This window comes from Tasmannia lanceolata, unplaced genomic scaffold, assembly GCF_043159265.1.
Source record: "Tasmannia lanceolata isolate RefF3 unplaced genomic scaffold, GAP_Taslan_0.1 ptg000024l, whole genome shotgun sequence".
In the NCBI taxonomy this organism is placed as follows: Eukaryota; Viridiplantae; Streptophyta; class Magnoliopsida; order Canellales; family Winteraceae; genus Tasmannia; species Tasmannia lanceolata.
In genome coordinates, this window is record NW_027518701.1 from 15288481 (window position 1) to 15308637 (window position 20157).

The following is a 20157-nucleotide window of genomic DNA, read 5'->3' on the forward strand; positions in this document are numbered from 1 at the left end:
GGTTTTCTGATCAAGGCTTTTGGCAAATATAAGCGAGTTCTTAGGCATCCGGGCTGCGTGAGTGTACACCCCTGGAGCGAGAGTTGTTGTATCCTGGAGGCATACACAGAGACGCCCATCTGCACCGTTGATTCGTCATAGTGGGGGCGAGATTTGTCTTAAGGACAGCGAAGATTCTTCGTGCCTCAACTCGATAAGTGATCTAACGATTTCTTTTCCTTTACAGATTATTATTGCAGAAAACAGTATTATTGATCTCTGTCTTCAAGTTGTGAGATTAATTTGCTATATGGTATTCTCGAATCCTAAATTACAGATTTGCACATCCATTTTTCTAACAGTATGCAGATGGGACGTGTGGATGGATATAATCCACAAAGTGGCAGGAGTGATTCAGCTTTTAGTTGGACAAGTGTCATCAAGAAGCATCTTAGTTCTTCTTTGTCAATAGGTAACATTTCAACTGCTTTGGCCAATTCAAGTTCATTTAATTATTTTTCTCATGTACTTATCAGTTGGCTATCTTATTGTGTACTTGGATTGGTAAGTGCTTAAATATCGGATGTTGTTTCATCCTTCTCCATAATCTTTCATTTCTAGTACTTGTTAAGCTTCCAACTCTACCACCCTATGACAAACTGGCATCATCTAGTACAACTTACCCAATTTTTAGTTGAAAGTGAAACCAAAGCTTGCTTGCTTTGGGTTCTTGTGATTGCTTCTATTAAACTTAAGCGTGATACACCTCCTATGGTGGCCGGTGGGATCCAGTAACTGAGAACCTAACACAAGATCAATACTTTGGTACACCTCAAACTTTGGTCAGTATATATATATTTTTTTTTGAAAATTGACTTTTATTAATCAAGATGAAAATCCGGGGACAAGATGTCCCAACCATACAGCAATTACATCCCCGATAATAAAACAGAAGAAGTTACAAATGCAGCCAAAAATTAGTGCATTGGTATGTCTGGTTCAAGTGTCACAGACATTGACTCCCGCCTCACGCCTTCCTTTGCCAGCCCATCTGCCGTTCATTTACTGTTCTCTGCCGATGAGAGATTGTAGACACCCCATTTTGCTCTACCTTAATCGATAAAGAAATTAGGGTTTGTTTTCCGTCGGTTTTCCAATGTCTTTCTTTCCCGCATCCGTTTGTTACATTTCTAAATATTTTTGGTCGTTTCCGTCGTGTTTCGTATTTTCCCGCTAAATGTTGAGAAGGATTATTCAGAAAAATCTAAACCAGAGAGAATTGGGACCCGTTTGGTGGGCCCGCATTGGGTGCTTCGATTAAATTTGGATCGAGAAAGTTGGACCCATTTGGTGGGGCCGCATGATGCATTTTGATTAAATTTGGACTCGTTTGGTGGGCCCGCATTGAACATTTGTTTAAAATCGAATCAACCGAGGGCCCACATCGTGGGGCCCGCGTTGTGGGGCCTCAGTGGGGCCTCTTGTGAGGCCTCTTATGAAGAGCAATGATGGTAGCTCTCCACTAAGACAACATGATGGGCCCTCCACTAAGAGCAATAATGATGGACTCTCCACTAAGAAACATGATGGGCCCTCCACTAAGAGCAATAATGATGGACTCTCCACTAAGCAACATGATGGGCCCTCCACTAAGAGCAATAATGATGGACTCTCCACTAAGAAACATGATGGGCCCTCCACTAAGAGCAATAATGATGGACTCTCCACTAAGAAATATGATGGGCCCTCCACTAAGAGCAATAATGATGGACTCTACACTAAGAAACATGATGGGCCCTCCACTAAGAACAATAATGATGGATTCTCCACTAAGAGGGACAACATGATGAGCTCTCCACCAACATATCTCTCTCTCTCTCTTTCTCTCCCTATATATATCTCCCTTCCCATCCATAAGAGAGAGGAAAAAAAAAAAGAAATTTATCTTCCATTATCTCTTCTAATCACTCCCTCCAATCCCTTTCCTCAATATATTCTTCCATCCCTCTCCCTAATATTCTTCTTCCATTATCTCTTCACTCCCTCAATCACTCCCTCTAAACACTCCAGAGAAAGCGAAAGACGGCGGAGCGGATCGGCGGCGGCAGGATTTTTTATATTTTTTTGGATTGGGCGGAGATCTTCACCACAGGTAGGTGCATTGTTCTCAAAATATTTCTGTATTTTTCCGAATTTTTCTGATTTTTTCCGCAAATTGTGTTTTAAAAATGGAAAACTCTTCAAAAAACATCTTTTGACGAAGAAAAATTAAATTATATACCAAACAGATTCTAAAATTAATGCAATTTCGTGAGAAAATAATATGTTACTGATTCATTTTACCATGAATTTGTAAAGATTTTTGGAGTTTATTTGGTATATTATTTAATATTTTCTTTGAAACTTATCAGATTTTAGGAGACTTTTTACTAACATCAGATCATCATTAAAATTCATAAAAATTTTTACAGTAGTCTTATCTTCCATATTACTTGTTACTGTAAAATTTTCGTGTGATTTGGATCTGTTTTAATATGGGATGTAGTGTTAATTTATAATCTGGTCTGGAAATTGTAAAATCCGAAATTGGTAGTAAATAATTTCTAAAATTCATGCAAATCTCACTGCATGCTATTTTGATTCATATAGTATTTCTGTAGAAATTGTATAGAATTTAGAGTTATATTTCTACTAGTTTATGTGTTAATTGTGCAATCTGGACATTTAATGGTTTAATCAAGATTAAATGTGAATTTAATGTAAAAATATGCAAAACTCATCCTGTAAGCTACATACATTTTCATCTTGCTGCTGTAGAAATTTCAAATCATTTCGAATTTATTTGCAACAATTTCACTTGTAAAACCGCTCATATGCTTAAAATTGATAAAATCCATGGAAAATTCGAAATTAATTGAAAATCATATAAAAATTCCTAAAGAACTTTAAAATTCTGTCACATGTTCACTCCTTAATCCATTGAAACAGAAATTTTAGGATCTTTAGATTTTCCTGGAAAAATGGCCAGTGCATCCATAATCGTATCCCAATTGCAACTTGATCTTTGACAATTTGAATATTTAAGTTATAGCATGTTGTTGGCTCCGAGGTTAGTGTCCACGGAAATCCTGAGATTCTGCCAGGCAATAAGATGCTATAACCTAAGTATTAAATTGCACAAGGAAAGAGCGCACGATTCCCTCCTTTGGATGCCATTCAAGGCCGAAATTGGTGAACCCTAGAACCATTGGTAATCCTTAAATGTCTAGAAACTAAAAATCTTCGAAATCTGAAACTCATTAACCTCGAGAACACCATCGATTTATCTTGTGTCTTTCGGAACCATTGGATTATGGTTTCCAATCTAAGAACCATTAGAGCCCAATTTAGGAACACTGGTGTCGTGCCGTGTCCTAGGTTTTAGGGAGTCCTAGAGTTAGGAGTCCAGCCTCATCACGGACGCTTGCTATGAATAGCAACCGTACCATAGGTCTAGTTACACTAGTCACCCAATCTTTCCTTAAGACAAGCCTAGTAAACTAGGATGTAGGCAAACCTGCATTAGTCTAAGGAACAACTTGCATTTAGATAAGAATCATACAGCATCTTAGATGAAATCCTAAGATAATAAAATCCTCAACTTGAATTAAATAACTACTTTTAAAACTGTTGAAACAGTCAAATCCGTTTAAGTCGGTGTCCTAGTTGAGTTAGGCATAAGTAGCTTAGCTTAGGTGCACCGAACTACGTCGACTCTGATCCCAGTGAGGCTTGGGTACGTAGGCAGCTTGGATGTCTGACGGCATACCACCCGCGAGTCGGCACCACAACAAATTGTGGTGTTTTGTATATTAATTTTCTTGTAAATACTTAATCAAATCAGTTAGGGTTTTCCATGAAATTAGAATTCTAGGAGAACTTTCACTTAGAATGAATCCAGACAAATTAATAAATCAAGATACACATCTAGGATTCACATTGAAATTAGATTCTAGGATGCATGTCACTTAGTTCGCACATTAACATAGAGTTGAATGAGCCATTTAAAATAAATTTAAAAGAGTTAGCTTTTGGAATCGAAGACCGATTATCGGACAAGAATGGTGCATGTGGTGGATAACTCCCCATACCTTCCATTCTCGTAACCAGGTAGCGAGTCTAGATTTCTGGTTAATTATGGGTCCTAGATCCCACATCTAGGTGGCGACTCTGTCAGTCTCTTTCGTGTGGAATTCGGATTGCCTTAGTGATCCCAAGTCCACAGGAAAGACGAATTCAAATCAACAAATAAAATGCACACGCCAATCGCGTGGGAACGAGAGACCAAAGGAGAGCGCGCGCGCGGCTCGCGCCCCACGCCCCTCTCGCGGGATCATGTCCCACAGTCTGGCGACTCTGCTGGGGACCACCTAACTTCATTAAAATTTCAAAAGATAATTCATTTGAATTTAATTTAACTGGCTCATAAAAACTCTATACTTGTTAGATTAGTTTGTCTCGTTTTATTTTCTCATCACATTTTACTCGAACTTAATTTAACAAAACCTGAAGGCATCATAGATTGCGCGAACTTATTGCATACACTTACATCACTTGCATCTAAACCCTTGCATTTCACATGCACACACGTCCTATTTTAGGAACCCGGAGTGTTATCTAGCATGGTTGACTGGGATTTCATCACCTGGTGCCTCTGTGCTAGAGAAGCATTCCACCCTTAGCCTAGTACCTTTATGGTGCGTAAACGGATCTCTTGTTCACGTACTGATACGCCGGACACTGGTACAGTATATCGAACATGGATTCGCGCTAAGGGGACTATTGGCCTTACCCCTAGATTAACCCACACATGCATGCAGTATACGAACACATGTGCACCACATGTGTGAGCCTAGTTTAGGATATCTTACCCATTTGTGTCTAGATTAGGCCATAGTCCATCTTCCAATGGCTACGATCGGTCCTAGGTACACAAACAAAGTCATGAGTCGAGATCCTCTCTCCACTCCGCTAAATTAGGATTAGGGTTGATGCCTTCAGGTAACACTGTTAAAATGTGCGAAGACTAAAAACTTTTCCTTTGGGGTTAGGATATAAATCCCATCATTTCCAAAGATCTCATAGGATTAGTCATTCATGATCTATCCGTTGAAAGCAATCTTATACTATCTCATCTAATCTCTTGATCGTGCGTCTTTCATTCTTCTGTCATACGATTCGATCGTATCTTCATGCCATCCCCTAACTGGCAGGAGCAGAATCTCACAATCTTTCGATTATGCAATCTCATGATCTGATCATGCCTGGTCCAGATGATCCAATCTTGCTTGTACCCTTGGTCTTTTCTTACTCTAAGGGCAACCTTTTTCAAGAATATTTTGCTAAGTCCTTCAGAGTTCACTATCATAATCCTTGAACTAGGGGCGTTCCCCTATGCGAATCAGTAATCATGGTCAGTACAATTGTTGAGTCCGGTCTTACATTTCAAGGTCAATGCCTAGTCCAGGCAAGATATCTTCTGCTTCTCTTTTTTATTTAGAGTTGTGAATCCTAAGAATGTTCAGGATAGGTCATCAGATGTAATAGCCATTTCTTTAAATAAAAATTTCAGTTCCAAAAGTTCATTGGTGTCTGTTTCTTAAGTGTGCTTCTGATCTTAAAATAAGACTCCCTCATCAAATGAGGACAAAATTGACGAAACTCCACTTGAGTCACAACGATTACTTGAACAAGAGGAGGAGCGCCAATCTCAGCCTTTCAAAGATGAAATTAAAGTGGTAAACACTGGCACTGAAACCTTGATCCAGTAAATGCCGATTGAAAATACATTACCCTCTGAAGAGTGTGAAGAATTGGTAAACCCATTTTGAGGATAAAAAGATGGTCCGGTAAGTGTTACCATTAATGCCAAGAGAAAGACCCAGATAGAAGGTTCAAGAAAGAATGAAGTGAATATCATATGCTATGCAAGGGGCATGGAGTGGAAACAACTTTCATATTACCAATCAATGACCTTGGTTCTCAAATTCATAACATGAAGCCATCAAATTCGAGATAAGAAGTTCAAGAGCAAGCATTGAAAAGTGATCATCAGATATCAAGAGTACGAATCCATAGATGGAGGATGTCAAAGAACAAGTTTCGCTCTATGAAAGTCTAAAGCACGCATTAGAATCTTGAAAGAAGAAGATCCATTATCTCACCTGGAAATGCCGTCAAGCTCCGTGAAAAAAAAAATAAAAAAATAAATAATCAGTACCAGAGGGACTCTAGTAAACTAGATCGACTCCCAATCTGAACATCGGAAGGCCTCCTTTGGCCGATAAATCCCAAAATCAGAACCCAATGTCAAAACAAATACCTGTTTGCAAACCCTTTGAGCCTGAATGAAATTTTCTTGAAAACCCATCAAACTAGGGGCATTCGCCCCGAACTACGCGAGACCTGATCCCTACACTGGGGTACGTAGGCAGCTCGGTTAAACTGAGTTCGGTCAATTCAAAAAAGAAAAGCAATTCAATCAATCCAAAAAAAAAAAAAGAAATTCAATCCTTTCAGAAAAAAAAAAAGGGGACAAGTTCCTAAAGAAGAGAAGTCAATTATTCCAGAAAGAAGAAAAAAAAAAGAAAAATCAATAAACTTTCGAACAATTTATCTTCAAACTAGGGGCATTCGCCCTGAACTATACACGACCTGATTCCTACCTTGGGATATGTAGGCAACCTATTCACAGGTTCGGTCGAAATCTTTGTTGAACCTTAAGCCATTCTTTGAAAAGCCCTATCCTACCTATAAAGTCCTTCCGGTGTTCAGAACTAATGATCTAGGTCGCGAAACAAAAAAAAAAAAATGATGATGAATAAAAAAAAATGGAGTTTGAAGATCTGCTAGACTGAAAACCTGAAAGGGCGGTTTAGGCAAAATTTAAGATCATTCCCCTGTTAAGTTGAAAACCCGAAAGGGCGGCTTAGGCAAAAGCTAAGGGGATAGCCTGCTGAATCGAAAACCTAGAAAGACGGTTCAGGCAAAAGTTAAGGCTACCACGGTCCGCCAAGTTAAAAACCCTGAAGAGGTGACTTGGTCACGGTAAGAGAATCATTATAAGAAGGCTACAGCCAGTATCAAGACTGAAGATCAACTGAAGTTCAAGCAAATTTATAAGAAGGTTACAGCCGGTATCAGGACTGAAGATCAATTGAAGTTCAAACAAATTCAAGTGACATCCTCAAAACTGGGGGCATTGGAGCTAAGCAATCCTAGGAGTTGTAATTAAATCATTGAGGCATTACTGTTTTAAGGAAAAAGTCCAGTGTTTACCAATTGAAAAAAATATTCCTTGAAAGGATAGACTTACCAAATAAAACGTTAACTAAGTCAGAAGCATTACTGTGTCTGTCAGTGTAGTTAATCAATCGTTGTTATTCTATGTTCACTCCTTTAGAGCTCCTCAATCCTTTGAGTAGTGCCTTTTATCTAAGTTTTCTATTTAAAAAGAGTCAATCGTCATCCATATGTCCAAATGATGCAACTGTCTCGGTGAAGGAGGCCCGGCCTCGTCAGCTCCCTGCGATTGTACCTGAAAAAGTTCGAGAATCTAGTCAAACAGCTATATTTCAAAGATGATCAACCCAGAAGAATTCAGAAGTAGAAACATCAGAAAGCCCAGCTTCCGTAAAAAGATCATACCCCAGGAAGGCATCTTAAGCTTGGAAGAGCCTCAGATGCAATGATGGTCGAGCCAATTTCTCAGAAAGATGAACCGTTAAAATTCAGAATTTCCTTCCAGTTAGTTAAATACTTTCCTGGTCAAGAAATGTTTATCTAAACACCTATCAAGAGGCAAGTCCCACCTTTCCATGATTATATCCAAGAGAGCCGTTGTTCTAGATTACCAATTTCAAGTGTCTTGTTCAAGGTTTCAGTCATCCAAATCCCCAAAGACAAGACCAGCAGTCTCTTTGAGAAAAATCTTGTTGAAGTTTCATAAAAGTGTTTCTAATCCATTCTTGTTAGTAATGGTTCTTCGGTTTGCCGTTTCATCATTCGTCAAAGTCCTAGTTTCCGATATCTTTGTCAGGCACGATCTATAACATCCTCGATTTCATTAAGTTCAAAAAAATCAAAAATTCATCAAATCCAATCCTATGTCAAATTTAAGTTCATGAAAAATCTCTAAATTCTTCGTTATTGAATTCATCAATCAAAGCTATCTTGTTTCTTTGAGCCTGTTTGTGAAAGGTGCCCCTTTTCTCGAGTCCATTTGTAAATGGTCTCGTCTTCTCCTTGAACCCGTTTGTGAACGGTGTCTCATTTTTCTGAGTCCATTTACGGTCTCATGTCCTCCTTGAGCCCGTTTGTGGACGGTGCCTTATTTCTGAAAAATCAAAAATTCATCAAATCCAATCCTATGTCAAATTCAAGTTCATGAAAAAACTCTAAATTCTTCGTTGTTGAATTCATCAATCAAAGCTATCTTGTTTCTTTGAGCCTGTTTGTGAACGGTGCCTCTTTTCTCGAGTCCATTTGTAAATGGTCTCGTCTTCTCCTTGAACCCGTTTGTGAACGGTGTCTCATTTTTCTGAGTCCATTTACGGTCTCATGTCCTCCTTGAGCCCGTTTGTGGACGGTGCCTTATTTCTGAAAAATCAAAAATTCATCAAATCCAATCCTATGTCAAATTCAAGTTCATGAAAAAACTCATAAATTCTTCGTTGTTGAGTTCATCAATCAAAGCTATCTTGTTTCTTTGAGCCCGTTTGTGAACGGTGCCTCATTTCTCGAGTCCATTTGTAAATGGTCCCGTCTTCTCCTTAAGCCCGTTTGTGAACGGTACTTCATTTTCTGAGTCTATTTGTGAATGGTCTCATGTCCTCCTTGAGCCCGTTTGTGGACGCTGCCTTATTTCTGAAAAATCAAAAATTCATCAAATCCAATCCTACGTCAAATTCAAGTTTATGAAAAATCTCTAAATTCTTCGTGGTTGAAGCTATCTTGTTTCTTTGAGCCCATTTGTGAACGGTGCCTCATTTCTCGAGTCCATTTATGAATGGTCTCATGTTCTCCTAGAGCCCGTTTGTGAACGGTGCCTCGTTTCTCGAGTCCATTTGTAAATGATCTCGTCTTCTCCTTGAACCCGTTTGTGAACGGTGTCTCATTTTTCTGAGTCCATTTACGGTCTCATGTCCTCCTTGAGCCCGTTTGTGGACGGTGCCTTATTTCTGAAAAATCAAAAATTCATCAAATCCAATCCTATGTCAAATTCAAGTTCATGAAAAAACTCTAAATTCTTCGTTGTTGAGTTCATCAATCAAAGCTATCTTGTTTCTTTGAGCCCGTTTGTGAACGGTGCCTCATTTCTCGAGTCCATTTGTAAATGGTCCCGTCTTCTCCTTAAGCCCGTTTGTGAACGGTACTTCATTTTCTAAGTCTATTTGTGAATGGTCTCATGTCCTCCTTGAGCCCGTTTGTGGACGCTGCCTTATTTCTGAAAAATCAAAAATTCATCAAATCCAATCCTACGTCAAATTCAAGTTTATGAAAAATCTCTAAATTCTTCGTGGTTGAAGCTATCTTGTTTCTTTGAGCCCATTTGTGAACGGTGCCTCATTTCTCGAGTCCATTTATGAATGGTCTCATGTTCTCCTAGAGCCCGTTTGTGAACGGTGCCTCGTTTCTCGAGTCCATTTGTGAATGGTCTCGTCTTCTCCTTAAGCCCGTTTGTAAACGGTACCTCATTTTCGAGTCCATTTGTGAATGGTCTCGTCTTCTCCTTAAGCCCGTTTGTGAACGGTACCTCATTTTCTGAGTCTATTTGTGAATGGTCTCATGTTTTCCTTGAGCCCGTTTGTGAACGGTGCCTCGTTTCTCGAATCCATTTGTGAATGGTCTCGTCTTCTCCTTGAGCCCGTTGGTGAACGGTACCTCATTTTCTGAGCCCATTTGTGAATGGTCTTTTTATTCTCCTTGAGCCCGTTTGTGAACGGTACCTCATTTTCTGAGTCTATTTGTGAATGGTCTCATGTTTTCCTTGAGCCCGTTTGTGAACGGTGCCTCGTTTCTCGAATCCATTTGTGAATGGTCTCGTCTTCTCCTTGAGCCCGTTGGTGAACGGTACCTCATTTTCTGAGCCCATTTGTGAATGGTCTTTTATTCTCCTTGAGCCCGTTTGTGAATGGTACCTCATTTTCTGAGTCCATTTGTGAATGGTCTCATGTTCTCCTTGAGCCCGTTTGTGAACGGTGCCTCGTTTCTCGAGTCCATTTGTGAATGGTCATGTGTTCTCTTTAAGCCCGTTTGTAAACGGTACCTCATTTTCGAGTCCATTTGTGAATGGTCTCGTCTTCTCCTTGAGCCCGTTTGTGAACGGTACCTCATTTTCTGAATCCATTTGTGAATGGTCTCTTATCCTCCTTGAGCCCGCTTGTGAAAGATGTCTCATTTTTTTTTTTTAAAAAAAAAAAAAAAAAAAAAAAAACCGCTTGAGAACGATCTTTGTTCTTTCTGTTCGGAATCCATTCGAAAGTGGTATCTCATTCTCTCGTTGCCCGTTTGTGAACGGCACCGCATCAGGATTTCTTATTATGTTCTAATTCTAGGATTTCATTTAGGGCCTTGCATTAGGTAGTAAATGTTTGCGTCTAAGTTCCGTTTGTGTAGAGTCTTTTGTCGATTAAAGCTACGCAAAATGGCTCTGTCATTTTGACTTTGGTATTCGATGACTACGTCATCTCTACCAAAGAGGGGCATCTGTAGACACCCCATTTTGCTCTACCTTAATCGATAAAGAAATTAGGGTTTGTTTTCCGTCGGTTTTCCAATGTCTTTCTTTCCCGCATCCGTTTGTTACATTTCTAAATATTTTTGGTCGTTTCCGTCGTGTTTCGTATTTTCCCGCTAAATGTTGAGAAGGATTATTCAGAAAAATCTAAACCAGAGAGAATTGGGACCCGTTTGGTGGGCCCGCATTGGGTGCTTCGATTAAATTTGGATCGAGAAAGTTGGACCCATTTGGTGGGGCCGCATGATGCATTTTGATTAAATTTGGACTCGTTTGGTGGGCCCGCATTGAACATTTGTTTAAAATCGAATCAACCGAGGGCCCACATTGTGGGGCCCGCGTTGTGGGGCCTCAGTGGGGCCTCTTGTGAGGCCTCTTATGAAGAGCAATGATGGTAGCTCTCCACTAAGACAACATGATGGGCCCTCCACTAAGAGCAATAATGATGGACTCTCCACTAAGAAACATGATGGGCCCTCCACTAAGAGCAATAATGATGGACTCTCCACTAAGCAACATGATGGGCCCTCCACTAAGAGCAATAATGATGGACTCTCCACTAAGAAACATGATGGGCCCTCCACTAAGAGCAATAATGATGGACTCTCCACTAAGAAATATGATGGGCCCTCCACTAAGAGCAATAATGATGGACTCTACACTAAGAAACATGATGGGCCCTCCACTAAGAACAATAATGATGGATTCTCCACTAAGAGGGACAACATGATGAGCTCTCCACCAACATATCTCTCTCTCTCTCTTTCTCTCCCTATATATATCTCCCTTCCCATCCATAAGAGAGAGGAAAAAAAAAAAGAAATTTATCTTCCATTATCTCTTCTAATCACTCCCTCCAATCCCTTTCCTCAATATATTCTTCCATCCCTCTCCCTAATATTCTTCTTCCATTATCTCTTCACTCCCTCAATCACTCCCTCTAAACACTCCAGAGAAAGCGAAAGACGGCGGAGCGGATCGGCGGCGGCAGGATTTTTTATATTTTTTTGGATTGGGCGGAGATCTTCACCACAGGTAGGTGCATTGTTCTCAAAATATTTCTGTATTTTTCCGAATTTTTCTGATTTTTTCCGCAAATTGTGTTTTAAAAATGGAAAACTCTTCAAAAAACATCTTTTGACGAAGAAAAATTAAATTATATACCAAACAGATTCTAAAATTAATGCAATTTCGTGAGAAAATAATATGTTACTGATTCATTTTACCATGAATTTGTAAAGATTTTTGGAGTTTATTTGGTATATTATTTAATATTTTCTTTGAAACTTATCAGATTTTAGGAGACTTTTTACTAACATCAGATCATCATTAAAATTCATAAAAATTTTTACAGTAGTCTTATCTTCCATATTACTTGTTACTGTAAAATTTTCGTGTGATTTGGATCTGTTTTAATATGGGATGTAGTGTTAATTTATAATCTGGTCTGGAAATTGTAAAATCCGAAATTGGTAGTAAATAATTTCTAAAATTCATGCAAATCTCACTGCATGCTATTTTGATTCATATAGTATTTCTGTAGAAATTGTATAGAATTTAGAGTTATATTTCTACTAGTTTATGTGTTAATTGTGCAATCTGGACATTTAATGGTTTAATCAAGATTAAATGTGAATTTAATGTAAAAATATGCAAAACTCATCCTGTAAGCTACATACATTTTCATCTTGCTGCTGTAGAAATTTCAAATCATTTCGAATTTATTTGCAACAATTTCACTTGTAAAACCGCTCATATGCTTAAAATTGATAAAATCCATGGAAAATTCGAAATTAATTGAAAATCATATAAAAATTCCTAAAGAACTTTAAAATTCTGTCACATGTTCACTCCTTAATCCATTGAAACAGAAATTTTAGGATCTTTAGATTTTCCTGGAAAAATGGCCAGTGCATCCATAATCGTATCCCAATTGCAACTTGATCTTTGACAATTTGAATATTTAAGTTATAGCATGTTGTTGGCTCCGAGGTTAGTGTCCACGGAAATCCTGAGATTCTGCCAGGCAATAAGATGCTATAACCTAAGTATTAAATTGCACAAGGAAAGAGCGCACGATTCCCTCCTTTGGATGCCATTCAAGGCCGAAATTGGTGAACCCTAGAACCATTGGTAATCCTTAAATGTCTAGAAACTAAAAATCTTCGAAATCTGAAACTCATTAACCTCGAGAACACCATCGATTTATCTTGTGTCTTTCGGAACCATTGGATTATGGTTTCCAATCTAAGAACCATTAGAGCCCAATTTAGGAACACTGGTGTCGTGCCGTGTCCTAGGTTTTAGGGAGTCCTAGAGTTAGGAGTCCAGCCTCATCACGGACGCTTGCTATGAATAGCAACCGTACCATAGGTCTAGTTACACTAGTCACCCAATCTTTCCTTAAGACAAGCCTAGTAAACTAGGATGTAGGCAAACCTGCATTAGTCTAAGGAACAACTTGCATTTAGATAAGAATCATACAGCATCTTAGATGAAATCCTAAGATAATAAAATCCTCAACTTGAATTAAATAACTACTTTTAAAACTGTTGAAACAGTCAAATCCGTTTAAGTCGGTGTCCTAGTTGAGTTAGGCATAAGTAGCTTAGCTTAGGTGCACCGAACTACGTCGACTCTGATCCCAGTGAGGCTTGGGTACGTAGGCAGCTTGGATGTCTGACGGCATACCACCCGCGAGTCGGCACCACAACAAATTGTGGTGTTTTGTATATTAATTTTCTTGTAAATACTTAATCAAATCAGTTAGGGTTTTCCATGAAATTAGAATTCTAGGAGAACTTTCACTTAGAATGAATCCAGACAAATTAATAAATCAAGATACACATCTAGGATTCACATTGAAATTAGATTCTAGGATGCATGTCACTTAGTTCGCACATTAACATAGAGTTGAATGAGCCATTTAAAATAAATTTAAAAGAGTTAGCTTTTGGAATCGAAGACCGATTATCGGACAAGAATGGTGCATGTGGTGGATAACTCCCCATACCTTCCATTCTCGTAACCAGGTAGCGAGTCTAGATTTCTGGTTAATTATGGGTCCTAGATCCCACATCTAGGTGGCGACTCTGTCAGTCTCTTTCGTGTGGAATTCGGATTGCCTTAGTGATCCCAAGTCCACAGGAAAGACGAATTCAAATCAACAAATAAAATGCACACGCCAATCGCGTGGGAACGAGAGACCAAAGGAGAGCGCGCGCGCGGCTCGCGCCCCACGCCCCTCTCGCGGGATCATGTCCCACAGAGATTAGAAGCTGAATGGCTCGCACCAGGTCCCTAATTTCATAAATCAAATCGTGAATATGCCACGGGCCTTTGCATCGATCATTAGCCCATGATATAGCATTTACCGAGTCACCCTCCACCATTAGTTGCCCCCCATGTTTTGATGGAACCATCTCAGTCCAAATAATAATGCTCTAACTTCTGCTTCGCTGACGTTGCATGATCCCACGGGCCCCAAAAATGGCATGAAAATCTTTCCGTTTGAATCCGTTATAACCCCTCCGGTACCAGCTAAACCGGGTTGTCAATAACACTCCCATCGAAATTCAATTTGAAGCAACCCGGTGGCTGTGCTACCCATCTGGGTAGAATCTTCTCTTTCTTTTTCCGCTCCCTTATTATAGTGGCCCAATTCCTTAGCATTTCCACAGTTCCATAGGAGATCTTCTTCTTCTCTTTTACCCATGAGATTAGCTCAATTTTGGTGTTGAGTTTTACCCTATTCCAAGGTTGCCAGAGCGGGAATCGAAAGCGGGAATCGAAAGCGAGAATCGAAGGCTCTCAGGGAAGAATCCTACTCAAGGTTGCTAGAGCGGGAATCGAAAGCGGGAATCGAAGGCTCCCAGGGAAGAATAGCTTCCTTGCCCTATTCAGCACCAAAGATGCATCCTAAAAAATTCTGCGATTCCTTTCCTTCCAAATATTCCAGATAGCTGCGTAAGGGAACAGTTTCCACAACGCTAGTCCTGTTTTGCCTAGCGGGATTCCATTCCAACTCAGCAACAGGCTTCTGATACTCCTTGGAGAGACCCATGCCATCCCGAACGATCTAATAATATCGACCCAAATACTGTAAGAGAACGGACAGTGAAGAAACACATGATCGAGTGTTTCCTCGGCTTGTTTACACAGAATACACCAACTTGCCATTTGGAACATCCTCTTTTTTAGTCTGTTTTAGGAGTGTATACATTTGTGAACTACTGTCCAAGCGAAACTGCCACTCGCGGAGGGGCATTGTTCTTCCAAATGGTGGCTATTCGTTTGGCACCCCTCTTCCCGTTGTTAAGTTCTTCAAAGAACGATTTTATCGAGAAGTCTCCGTCAGGGTTTGGAATTCACACCCTGACGTCGTTAATGAATTGGGAGCAATATGATTTATTTAAGATATCCAGCATCTCTGCCAAATTGTTAATTTTTGCATCCTTTAGATTTCGCCGGAGCCTGATGTCCCAAAAGCCCCTACCACCATCATTCGCTCGAACCAGGTAATCCGAAATCCGAGCTTCACCGTTGGTTGCTTGCCGAAACAAACTCGGGAAAGCTTCTTCTAACCTCCTGGGCCCAACCCACTGATCCTTCAAAAAACGCACAGAGTTCCCTTACCCACTTTAAATCGGACAAGTGGGTCGAAATTTGATCTTACTGTCGTGACGGATCTCCACACCCTTGACCCTTTTCCTACAGCCACCCTACGTGCATTCCACCCGCCCCATTCGCTTCCGTATTTGGCCCCAATTACTTTGTGCCACAAATTGTCCTGCTCTTCACCGTACCTCCATAACCACTTCCCAAGAAGTGCTTTGTTACGTAGCCGTATTTTTCCGATACCTAATCCCCCATGCTTCTTCAACCTTGTTACTTTGTTCCAATCCAGCAGATGTTTGCTTCGTTTATATATTCCCCCACCGTCCCAGATGAAAACCCGTTGAAGCTTTTCAATACGTAGTGCCACCTTTGCAGGGATCTTGAACAAAGACATGTAATATACAGGCATGTTGGCTAGAGCGGCTTTGACCAAGGTAATTCTTCCCCCAAACGAGATGTACTTACGTTTCCACATAGCCAATTTTCTTTCCACCCTCTGCACCACCGGGTCCCACTGAGAAGCAGACGGGATTCCGAACCCAAGGGGCAACCCCAAATATGTAATTGGTAGTGAAGTGGCTACACATTTTAATCTAGATGCGTACCTTTACACCACTTCTTTTTCCAGATTAATCCCTGCAATAGCGCTTTTGCAAAAATTGATCTTTAGTCCCGAAGATATTTCAAACCATCGAAAGACCCTCTTCAAGTTATCAACAGACTCCTGTAGACACCCCATTTTGACCGTGCCCTAATCCCTTCATTTTTGAGTAAAACCCAACCAAATCGATCAACTAGGGTCCCAAACTTCACCCTAAGCTAGGTTAGGGTCCCATCTAGCTCCCTGCAAAATTTCATCGAAATCCGAGCGCGTTTGCCCAGCGAGGGAGCTGCGACAGTGTCGTGGTGCAAGTTCAGAAGGGGTGTGCATTATTCTGACCAGAAGGTGACCTGTTAGGAATAAAGCCTGGGTAATTTGTTGTAGGAGGGTGTCCCTGGGCAATTAAAGGGGCACGAATTTATTCCTTATTTTTTCATTAAACATTTTTTTTTTATGGACCACCTCTTATCAACTTAAAACAATGTTAAGTGTATTTAAGAGGGGAGGGCTTAGGCAACTTAGGGGGGAAGATTAATTTCGTAAAATCTCTATAAATAGATGAGAGGGGGTTTTCTCATTTTGGTCTGAGATTTTTGAGGAAAACCAGAGAGAAGAGAGAGAGATCTGAGAGAGAAAAATCCGATCCAAACTTCTACCCTTTTTTCTTTTCTTCTCCGATTGAATATGCCGCATAGCTCCGGTCAAGCTCCGGCTATTTGCCGGCTTTTTCTTCTTCACTTCACCACCAGTTAGCAGCCGCACACCTTCCTCATCTCCTTCTTCTTCTTCTCCAGCAAGCTCTGGTGAGTTTCCATTTTTTCTGGCCACATCTCGTTAGATCCGGTCATCTTCCCTACCAGATCCGACGGAAATCCGATCATCTTCATCTTCTATTTTTTAATCCAAATCCTCAAATCACAGATCCAAGCTACCAAATCTTTTTTTTAATTACATTTAAAGAAGTAGAGAATGGAAAACAAGAGAGAGAAACCGGATCTCATCCAAACCCGAAGCCTTAATCCGATTATCTCCTCCGATCAACTCGTCGGAGCTCCGACGAACATTCGTTCATCAGATTCTTGCTTTGTTACCATTGTACTCAGTAAAAATCTGTGATTTGCCTTGTTTTCTTATTCTAAACCCTAGATCTATATCCTAAACCTTAGATCCCAAACCCTAATCCTTACTTCTCTTTTTCCGATTCTTTCGTTCTTCTCCGGCTGAAATTCCGACGTTCTCTGATAAAGCTCTGTTTCTTTGATATACAAGATTTTCACTGGATTCCGATCAATTTACGTCGGATTTTTCTTCTAATCTCCATCTTCATTTCAGCCATTCCATTTTTCCCTAAAATTCCAAACCTTAACTCATTCGTTCATTTTCTTCATCCCTGGTCAGATTTCTACTAGATTTCGGTAATGTGTTCTCATTATTTGTGTTGATTTGAAATTGAAGAAGGCAGAAAGGAATTGTAGCTTGTTTGATCATCTAATGTTGTAAAAAAAAAAAAAGATTTCGAAAAGAAGAGTTAGCAGATTTCCAGAAGGCTCAATTATTTTGTTAATTGCTTCAACAATATCTCATCATCAATAATTCAGGATAATAAACAGGTATTTTTCTCATATATTTCTTGTGTGATGATTTATGATTTTTTTTTTATCTCATAGATCAGTAATTGATTTTGTATTATTTTTATCAATTTTTGGAAGAAATGAGCATATAAAAAAAGAAGTTTGGCTTTATAAAAAAGAAGAAGAATGATGTAAGCTCAGCTAGAAGATGATTCTGTTCTTATTTTGTTGTGAATACATGTAAATGATATAAGATCATCTAGACGATAATTCTGTTTCTATTTGTTGTGAAGAAAGATGATTATTTGTGCCTTGAGTTTTAACAAGAGAATACCTCTTGTTCTGTTTTTCCATGTTTTGGTTGATGAATTGATATGATCTTACTTACTCTGGCAATGATTGAGATTCTATCAAAGTATTTTTCATCAGTGCTCGTTCATTTCATTTAGCGTATCAAGTTTGGGGTAATTGAAGCATGGTTTGTATTACATGTTTGAATTTTGAGTCCTACATAAATTTCAGGATTATTTTCCTAAGTGACTTGATTCGATGATAATAATATTTTCTTAACCTCTCGATACTTCAATATAGAAGTTTAAGGTTTGAAATAAGTTTATCAAGGCATTCTTTCATAAGTAAAATATCCCATATAGCACTACAAACTGTACAAATTCCATTTTCCAAGTCACATTTGGCACTGTAAGTTGCATAAACTCAGTTTTCTACTTCACAAATGATATTATAAATAACATGAGTTCAGTTTTTCTGTTTACTGTTCACACCATAAGTTGTACAAGTTCAGTTACAGTTTTCATGTGCAACTTATCCCTTTATAGTTCAGTTTCATGTTTCTTGTGTTAAAAGGATCAGGGTATCAGCCCATACACTAGTTTACTTACTCACAGTTCAAGTTCAAGATTCAGTTATGTTCTATATGTTATGACCTTTGTTTCAGCTCTATTTTAGATCAGTAGTCGTTTCTTGTGTTGGGATATATTCTTTGTTTCAGTTATTATTATTGACATTTATTCTTTGTCATAACATATTCTTCGTGTTGGGATTTATCACTAGGAGTTGTAATAACTCTAGTAACATCTTAATAATTAAGGGTAAATGTGTTATGTGTAGTCACCAAAGTGGGTTTATCTTTGTGTTTGGTTATAACCTGGAAATTCATTTCTTCAATTGCTTATGACTTCATTGGTGTATACAGTTATCTTATTCGAATAATTAAAAGAAGAATGAGTGTCTTTGCCTGTTTAATTGTATGTAGCAGCTGAAATTAGTTAGATCAGTTGTATTGTTTTGGGATTTAGAAAGGTCCTTTTGTAAGAATCATGATAATATGGATCTTTTAGGGGGACTTGCCCGGTCCTAATAGTAGGCCCCTTTTGCTCTCTTCTTAGAAGACTTCCTTAGTCTTTTAAACATGTATCATAGATATTACACTTTTCCTTCATTGCAAAGGGGAGATGAAGGCGCTAGCCTAAGCCCATCTTTAGAGGGATTTACCTGGTCGTGGTAGTACCCCCTTCTTTCTTCTTCTCTCTCTATAGACTTACATAGTCTTTAGAAACCTTTAGAATTTGTCCTTTCATTGCAAGGGCAATGAAAGAGTCATCTAGAGCCTTTTTAGGGAGACAAGCTATGTCTCAGCATGAAATTCAAATCCTTAAGAGACAGGCTTTGTCTAATTATTAAGTCGCGCGTAGGAGGCTTGCTTAGCCTCATTATTAGAAACCCCCTTTTTTGAAGACCAACTTGGTCTGGTAGTTGTCCTAATCCTTTTATCATTGCAGAGGCAATGATAAGGATACTTGGAATCCCGTTTCTCTTTTAGGAGACTTGCCCAGTCTCACTAACACCCTCTTTTATCTCTTTTCTTTAGAAGACTTGCCTAGTCTTTTAGACCTTTGGTTCCTTTTTTCATTGCATGGGCAATGAAAGAGTTATCTAGAGTCCCTGTTTAGGGAGACAAGCTATGTCTTATGCAGAGAAAATCATTTTTCTTTGTCCTGATAAATATATAAAAAAAACTGAATAAAGAGTACTTTGAAATAAAATTTGAGAAGATTTCAATAAGGATTTCCAAAATTAAGCCTATAGTCCAGTATTTATAAATTTAATACTTCTCTTTCATACTAAGCTTTGAGTTAGGGTTCGAAGACGGTAATAAATGGATTGTTCAGGTGAGATTATCTCAAAGCTTATTATACTCATTCCTTTTTATTTAAATAAATTGTTTAATAGGAAGAAGGAGATCATATGACTACTCTATTCGATATTATCGACATGAGTACTGTCTAATTTCAAGGCGGGATATAGAAATATTATCATGTGTATATGATATCAGATGATTACTTTAGCATCATCTGATTTCATCCCCATATTGGGGTGGTGTTTGTGGTTGGGCATAGAAGTGTTTGATATTGTTTTCTTTTACTTTATTAGGCTATCCAGCGGCTGGTCTGGACTAATTAATGTTGTTTATCATTTTATGATTGCTATAGATTTTTATTATTATTTATTAAAAATTCTTCTTTGCTTAGCACTTGATTTATTTTTATAAGAATAGAATGGAATTTGCGATTATCTGGTAGTCTTTTCTTCTC

General features: G+C 39.0%; 1 protein-coding gene across 1 annotated transcript; it reads right to left on the reverse strand.

Annotated features, from left to right (window-relative positions):
• Positions 1–14651: 14651 nt before the first annotated feature.
• LOC143857077 (uncharacterized) lies at positions 14652–15848 on the reverse strand. The gene is made up of 3 exons (XM_077367349.1): positions 15453–15848; positions 15130–15363; positions 14652–14834 (listed from the first exon to the last, which is right to left on the reverse strand). The coding sequence occupies exons 1-3, from the start codon at positions 15846–15848 to the stop codon at positions 14652–14654; spliced, it is 813 nt and encodes a 270-aa protein (XP_077223464.1).
• Positions 15849–20157: the final 4309 nt, after the last annotated feature.